At 38.4% G+C, this 8088-nt stretch overlaps 1 protein-coding gene across 4 annotated transcripts in view; it reads right to left on the bottom strand.

The window, feature by feature from the left end:
- Nucleotides 1-22: 22 nt before the first annotated feature.
- DCAF17 (DDB1 and CUL4 associated factor 17) overlaps nucleotides 23-8088 on the bottom strand; it is a 57224-nt gene continuing 49158 nt past the window's right edge. For 2 of the 4 annotated variants that reach the window (XM_017538174.2, XM_037741889.1), the window contains one exon: nucleotides 3515-3781. In XM_017538174.2, the coding sequence (XP_017393663.1) occupies nucleotides 3695-3781 (87 nt within the window). In that variant the 3' untranslated portion in view covers nucleotides 3515-3694. Of the gene's footprint in view, nucleotides 293-3514; nucleotides 3782-8088 lie in introns of those variants that run through there. The other 2 variants (XM_037741890.1, XM_017538175.2) reach the window with 2 other exon arrangements.

Raw genomic sequence — 8088 nt, 5'->3', positions numbered from 1 at the left:
AAAAAAAAAAAAAAAAAAAAGTATTATTATAGAATAGATGGCCCCTCTCAGTGAATCTGTACTGATGTGTTGGCAGTATTTTTGTGTTTCTCCCATACTTCCTCTTAGGAGTGGATGAAATCTTGTTCCTCCAGCTCTAAGTGAGGCCAGTGGCTGGGGCTTGCTTCTGTCCCAATCCTGTTTCAAAGTGGGCTCCCAGTAATATCTCTTATGGTCCTTATGCTCACCCCTCATGGGGCAGTCCCCAGCCTTGCATTAGTGAATACACTTAGATCAAACTGCCATTTGTTTCCTGTATAACAGAAGGAAGGAGTAAGAAAGTAAATAGTGTTAACATTAAATTCCATTTGTTCCAAGATTATAGATTAAAATAATCAATGTAAATGTAAGAACTAACTGAAAACTCTTAGAAGAACACATAGGAGAAAGTCTTTGTGAACTTAGAAAACTGTTTCTTAAATATGACACCAAAAATATAAGTAACAAAATTTTTAAAATGAATCAGACTTCATCAAAATTAAAACTTTTTGTGCTTAAAGTGCTTTTTCACCATCGAGAAAAAGACAACCCACAACATGAGAGAAAATGTTTGCAAATTACATATCTGACAAGCGATTTGTATCCAGAGTATATTTAAAAAAACTCTTACAACTCAATAACATAAAGATCATCCTATTAAAAATTGGCCACAGATTTGAGCAGATATTTCTCCAAAAAACATATACAAATATCCAGTAAACACATTAGATGCTCAAAATCCTTAGTCATTAGGGAAATACAAATCAAAACCATAATGAAATACCACTTCATACCAACTAGGATAGCTATAATAAAAAACCAGAAGATAACAAGTGTTAGCAAAGATATGGAGGAATTGAAACTCTCATACCTTGCTGCTGGCAACATAAAATGGTGTAACAGTTTGGCAGTTGCTAAAAAAGTTAAGCATAGTTACCAAATGAACATTAATTTCACTTGTAAGTAGTTACCCAGGAGAATTGAAAACATATGTCGACACACAAATTTGTATACAAATGTTTACAGCAGCGGTATTATTTTATTTTAGAAACAGGGTCCTGCTGTATTGTCCAGGCTGGTCTTGAACTCCTGGCCTCAAGCGATCCTCCTGCCTCAGCCTCTCATAGTGCTGAGATTACAGGTGTAAGCCACTGTGCCTGGCCTACAACAGCATTATTGATAATAGCTAAAAGATGAAAATTATCCAATATCCATTAACAGATTAATGGATGTGATACACATACAAAAAATGTGATACATTTATCAAGTGGAATATCATTTTGACATAAAAAAATGAAATCTGATACATGCTACACTGTGGATGACATTTTGAAAACATTATGCTAAGTGACAAAAGCCAGACACAACAGGTCGCATTTTGTGTGATTTCACTTATATGAAATGCCAAGAATAGGCAAATCCATGGAGACAGAAAGCAGATTAGTGGTTGCCAGAGGTTGTGGGGAGAGGGGCATAAGAGTGACTACTAATGTGCACAGGGGTTTTTTTTTGGAGGGGGAGGTATAAAATGTTCTGGAATTAGTGATGATGGTTGCGTACCTTTGTGAATATTCTAAAAACCACTGAATTGTACACTTTAAAAAATTAACCAATATTTATTCTGAAAAGTAATTGTATGTTTCAAATAACAGACATTACCTTCCAATATAATCTCTAGGCATACTTTGTAGTTCTGAATCATGTTTTAGAAAAACATTTCCAGGCCAGGCATGGTGGCTCAAGCCTGTAATCCCAGCACTTTGGGAGGCCAAAACAGGTGGACAAGGTCAGGAGTTCAAGACCAGCCTGACCAACATGGTGAAACGTCTCTATTTAAAAAAAAAGAAAAATTCTGCACAGCAGTCTGTGCAGAATTCATTTATATTCCATCACTGGCTATAATTGTACTTGTTGCAGGAGGAACTTCAAATAATTCTGCTGCAATCTTTAAGACTGCTGTGAATGGTGTACTTTCACAAACACTGAGTACCTTGTACAGCAGCCACAGGTCTGATGTCAGAGTGATCTTAAATGAAACCTTTGACAGGGTGGAGCTGGTATGAGCAGAGAACTCCAAGTAGCCCCACTTCCTCTGTGAATTGTATACTTTGAAAGGGTGAATTTTATGGCATATGGATCAGAGCTAAATAAAGGTATTATATTATAAAAAAAAGCAGTAAGGCTTAACCTTTTAGAAAGAATAAACTATATTACCTGAGTTTGAATAAAAAACTCCTGACCTCATATCAAAGATGATTACATGAAATTATCCTTTTATAAGTTGGCATAAAATGTTTGCAGGTTTTATACATCTATAAATAATGATTTCCTTTTTAACTTTAAAAATTAACTGAACAATTTTCCTTAATTGAGCTTTCTCATATTGAAGCCAACTGTTTTCCAAATAATGCTGAATACAACTTTCAAATTCCTTTGGGTTCTATTTGGAAACCAGAATGGGAATAAAGGGATCCAGGGCATCAAATCCTTCCTTTTCCAGCAACTCCTGGGGCAGATAGGCTTTCTGGGGTTTAAAGAGAGACCCAGTCTGGTTCAAAGTCAACACAATGGCACCTCCATGCCAATCCTTTTTTATCATTTTCCTCAGGTTGTGAACAAGTACTAATTCCTCTGGGGCAATCGGGCTTTCATCTTCTCTTTTCAGAGTGGTCCTTCCCCAAAGAGCATTGATTCCATCCACGGCCAACAGGAGGTGAAAAACACCCAAAGAATTTTGCCTCTTTAGCTCTTTCAGCACAATTCTAACTCCATCTGCGTCGTTCCTCACCCGTGTTATGCCCTTTCGGAGAGACAGTGGATTGCAGTTTTACCAGAGGCCTTCTCTCATTATTGCATGTTACGCATTGTGTCTCTTTTTTTTTTTTTTTGGAGACAAAGTCTCACTTGGTTGCCAAACTGGAGTGCAGTGGCGTGATCTCAGCTCACTGCAACCTCCACCTCCTGGGTTCAAGCAATTCTCCTGCCTCAGCCACCCGAGTAGCTAGGGCTATAGGGACATCCCACCCTGCCTGGCTAATTTTTATATTTTTAGTAGAGATGGGGTTTCCCTATGTTGGCCAGGCTGGTCTCAAACTCCTGACCTCATGATCTGCTCGCCTCGACCTCCCAAAGTGCTGGGATTACAGGCATGAGCTACCGTGCCTGGCCTCAAGAATTGTTACTCTTTTTCTTTATTGAGACGGACTCTCACTCTGTCGCCAGGCTGGGGTGCAGTGACCCAATCTTGGCTCACTGCAACCTCCACCTCCCGTGTTCAAGCGGTTCTCCTGCCTCAGCCTCCCAAGTAGCTGGGACTACAGGTGTGCGCCACTACACCCAGCTAATTTTTGTATTTTTAGTAGAGATGGGGTTGCACCACGTTGGCCAGAATGGTCTTGATCTCTTGACCTCGTGATCTACCAGCCCTGGCCTCCCAAAGTGCTGGGATTACAGGCATGAACCACCAAGCCCGGCCAAAAATTGTTATTCTTAAAGTGGATCAGAATGCAAAGACATATACGAAGAATTCTGACCCCAGAATCCAAGTTTTTTTTCATTTACCCCTTTTATCAGACAGCTTGCATTAATTCAGATCTTCTTGGCCTCACTATTCTCCTGTTCCAGCCACTGCTACCAAGACTGTTGGGTGGACTCTGTGCTGGCAAGACCTTCTAAGTCAACAGTATTTCACATACATCATCTTGCTCTGAGTCCTCCTTGCTTCCTGTCCACTGATGTCAAGGTGAATTCTGCCTTGGGCAATCTGGAAATTCAGGAAATATTACGTTCTGGAGTGAACCTTTGAGGAGTGTCAGATAAGAGCTGAGGAATGATAAATTCTTCCCAACCCATCTCACACATGCTGTCTGGAGGTGTGGTTATGTGGTTTTTCAGAGGTGTGACCATGAGATTAAGCATTTTGTTGCACTTACTGGTGACCAGCTTGATGTCACATCCTCATATTGACTTTCCTTCTGGATCTGCTTCACTCTGCTTACCCTTCATTCTTGCTCTCTGAGATTTCACTCCTTGCCAAGGAGGTAGCATATAAGCTTTTGCCTCAGGCTCTCCTTTTGGGGGAACCCAAGCTAAAACACCTCTCAATCTTTTATATCAATTTTGAACACACTGCATTTGACAGCAATTTTTAGTGACTGGATTTTAGTGAGTCTTTCCAAAGCACTCAAACTTTTTAAAAGAAAAAGCAAACTTTTAATCACATTTCATGGGTTAATGTCATAAATATAATTACAATAACACACATAACTGGCAAGAAGAGGTTTAGAAATAACACACTAGGCCCTTGCTAGGTATACAGCCCACGAGTATGCTGGAGAGAAGTCATGAGCTTGCAGATTAATTTTGTTTGGCTTGTGCAATATTTTAAGATTTGAATTAAGGGCTGTCACTTAAAAATAGGAACATTTAACACAAATTAAGATTTCTACCATTAAAAAATTGCAAGACCTGGCAACATTAGCCTCGTAGAAATGGACTCCACACAGGTATGGTGAAGTGTAGGCCTGCTAAGGGATATTAAAACTACGAAATTGGACTTCATCTTATGTAGTCTCACAGTAAAAACTGAGGAATGAGCTAAGATTGCTTTGTACTAGTTATACCTGGTGAACAGGAGGCGCTTAGCATCTTTAGAACCAGGGAAGTATAAAATTCCCTATAACAGGGCAAAATTGAGTAGCTCATGCCGGGATGAATATCACTCTGCATAACAGGTAACATCATCCTTGTGAGAATTTGTAAACCCTGTGCCTCCAGCATGCTATGTTGTTCCCTGCATTTTTAGGATCATCTCTGTGCATTTCATATACTTTTCTATTAGAAATGTTTCCCATCCTCTGTTAGTGCCTTTATATTACTTTGTATCACTTTCCTGCTTGACAATACAAATAATACAAATTGGTGTCAGAAGTGAGACTAATATAAAGACTCCAGACCTTAATCACCAGGTTAATTTGAAGGAGACATAGATAAACTGCAGGAGAAAATATGATCCTGGAATACCAGTGTGGCAATAGGACCACCCTTGGCAGAGGGGATTGTAAATGGTTTGTAGATAAAAATGGAAAACTGTTTCAATAGACTACGTCCATTACCACCCTGATTAATTATGGGAGGTCTGGCATACCAGACTGAAAGAGATAATAATCTGTAAATGGGCAGATTTACAATTTCCTGGTTACTTTTATTAGCTCTAGCCAGGGTGACAGTATCTCCCCTTTTGCTCAGAATAGGTTTGGTTTATGCCTGTTGTCCAGGCATAATGATTATTAGTATCTCCTTTCACTTTCAAAAGTGTCTGGGTTTGGACAATAAATTAAATGATCACTCCAGAGGGGCAGAGGAACTCAAAACTTTCTATAGAAATTGAAACAGGAAACTACTGGATCTTGCATCCAGCTGGTAGGACAGACCAAGCAAGATAAACTCTGGGAATGAGACATTTGGGATGTTCTATTAGGTGTGGCAGTGAGGCCGAAGGACCTTTTCAAGTCCACACTGGATTCAGCACATCTTCAACCACATGTTGTGTAATAGCTGAGGTTTTAGATGAGGTAGGGGTTGGGAATTCCTTTAATTCTCACTGGCTTTGCTCTTTAAAGACAGGGAGACAGATTAGAGACAGGAAAATTAAGCATTATAATGGCTTTTAAAGTGTAATTCTTTTAACATGCTTTAACTAGTCTTGTTGCTCTAACAGATTAAAAATTTGAAAAGCTGTGCCTTTGAAGCTTGTGCTTTTCAAAAACACAAGTGGTGTTTAGAATAGGATTTGAAAACGGTTGTCTACTTGAGCACATACCCTTGTAGGAGAAAATAAAAAATACTCAGTTGAGCCATAAAACATTTATTGTTACAGAGCATTTGCTGGTAAATGTTCTACAGCAAAAATAAATAAATAAATAAAAAAAATTAAAATAAATAAATAGCTAAATTATTGGTAAATAATTTTCTTTTGAAAATTTCACTTAAGAGGTCAATTTATGGATGCACATTACCTGGGCAGGTGGAGTATCCTGTGTATGAATTTCACTTTCACTGACTATCTTTATGAACTTAGTTAACTAAATTTAGAAGTTTCATTACGTCCATGGTGATCCAAGGTTTCAAAGTACATAAACTAAAATAGGTTTAAGGCATTAACTAGGTCAAAGCAGGTATAAACTAGCTTTAGACATAATTTAGATGTACTACTTTAGATATGAAGTACTTTTGATATAATTTTATTCAGTATATGGTCCTTCTGAACTATATATGATCCTTCTGAACTGAGATAAGATTGGGAAGGGCTGGCAACATGCCCAAAGCTTCTCCAAGGTTGTAAGCCTTGGGAAGAAAAGAATTTGAGTCTGTTAATATTTGTGCCTTTGACCAGGTGTGGTGGCTCACACCTTTAATCTCAGCACTTTGGGAGACTGAAGTGGGAGAAATGCTTGAGCTCAGGAGTCTGAGAACAGCCAGGGCAAGAGACCCTGTCTCTCTCCCTGTCGCTCTGTCTCTGTCTCTCTCTATTTATTTATTTATAGACATATAAATAAATTTCTTTCAAACTGCAGAAGATTTTGGCTGGGCACTTGTAATCCCAGCACTTTGGGAGGCCAAGGTGGGTGGATCACTTGAGGTCAGGAGTTTGAGACTAGCCTGGCCAACATGGTGAAACCCCATCTCTACCAGAAATACAAAAATTAGCTGGGCATGACAGCATATACTGGCATGAGAATCTCTTGAACACAGGAGGCAGAGGCTGGAGTGAGCTGAGATTGCACCACTGCACTCCAGCCTGGGCAACAAAGTGAGACTGTCTCAAAATAAATAAATAAATAAAAATAAAAAGTGCAGAAGATTTCACTGTCATCAAAAAGATATACACATAACAAATAAACATATGAAAATGTGCTTACCATCATTAGTCAAAAGGGAAATGTAAATTTAAACCACATTGAGATGCTACTACCTATTAGAATGTCTAAAAATATTTTTAAATCCTGAGTCCTGAGATCATAAAAAAGAATTTCATATATATATACACACATACAATTAAAAAGACTGGCCATACCAAGTGGTGGCGAAGATATAGAGCAACTCAAACTCTCATATACTGATAATGTGAATAGAAAGTAGTACAGCCATTTTGGAAAACCAGTTTGGAAACTTCTTAAAAAGTTAAGCATACACATAACATAAGCCAGTCATTCCCTCCTCAGTATTTATTCCACATAAAGCATATGTCCATACAAATAATTATACCTCATAGCTTCATTTGTAGTAGCCCAAACTGGAAACAACTGAAATGTCCATCAAAAGGCAACAGTATAAACAAACTGTGGTCATATCCATACAATGGAGATTACACCACAATAAAAAGAAATGAACTATTGATACATGCAATACATATGATTTTCCAAATAACTGTACTGAAAGCAGCCAGAAAATAAAAATACTGTTTTATTTCATTTCTGTAAAATTCTAGAAAATGCAAACTAATCTGAAGTTACAGAAACAAATCCGAGGTTGTCTTGGGAAGTGGGAACAGAAGGACAGGAGCAGGAGATCACAAAGGAGCAGGACAAAGAAAATAAAAAAAAGGAGCAGGAGAAAACTTTTTTGGGTAATGGGTATGTCCAATATCTTGATTGTGGTGATGGTTTTATGGCAAAACTTATCAAATTGTTAACTTTAAATATGTACGGTTTACTTTGGGAGGCCCAGGCAGGCAGATCAGTTGAGGTCAGGAGTTCAGGACCAGCCTGGCCAACATGGTGAAATCCCATCTCTACTAAAAATATAAAAATAAGGTGGGTGTGGTGGCACCTATACTCCCAGCTACTCTGGAGGCTGAGGTGGGAAAATCGCTTGAACCTGAGAGGTGGTGGTTGCAGTGAGCTGAGATCGCGCTACTGCACTCCAGTCTGGGCAACAGAGCAAGGCTCTGTCTCAAAAAATAAATAAATAAATAAAAAAAATTAAAATAAATAAATAGCTAAATTATTGGTAAATAATTTTCTTTTGAAAATTTCACTTAAGAGGTCAATTTATGGATGCACATTACCT

Source organism: Cebus imitator, unplaced genomic scaffold, assembly GCF_001604975.1.
Source record: "Cebus imitator isolate Cc_AM_T3 unplaced genomic scaffold, Cebus_imitator-1.0 Scaffold110, whole genome shotgun sequence".
NCBI lineage: Eukaryota > Metazoa > Chordata > Mammalia > Primates > Cebidae > Cebus > Cebus imitator.
This window is presented reverse-complemented; position numbering and strand designations above follow the sequence as displayed.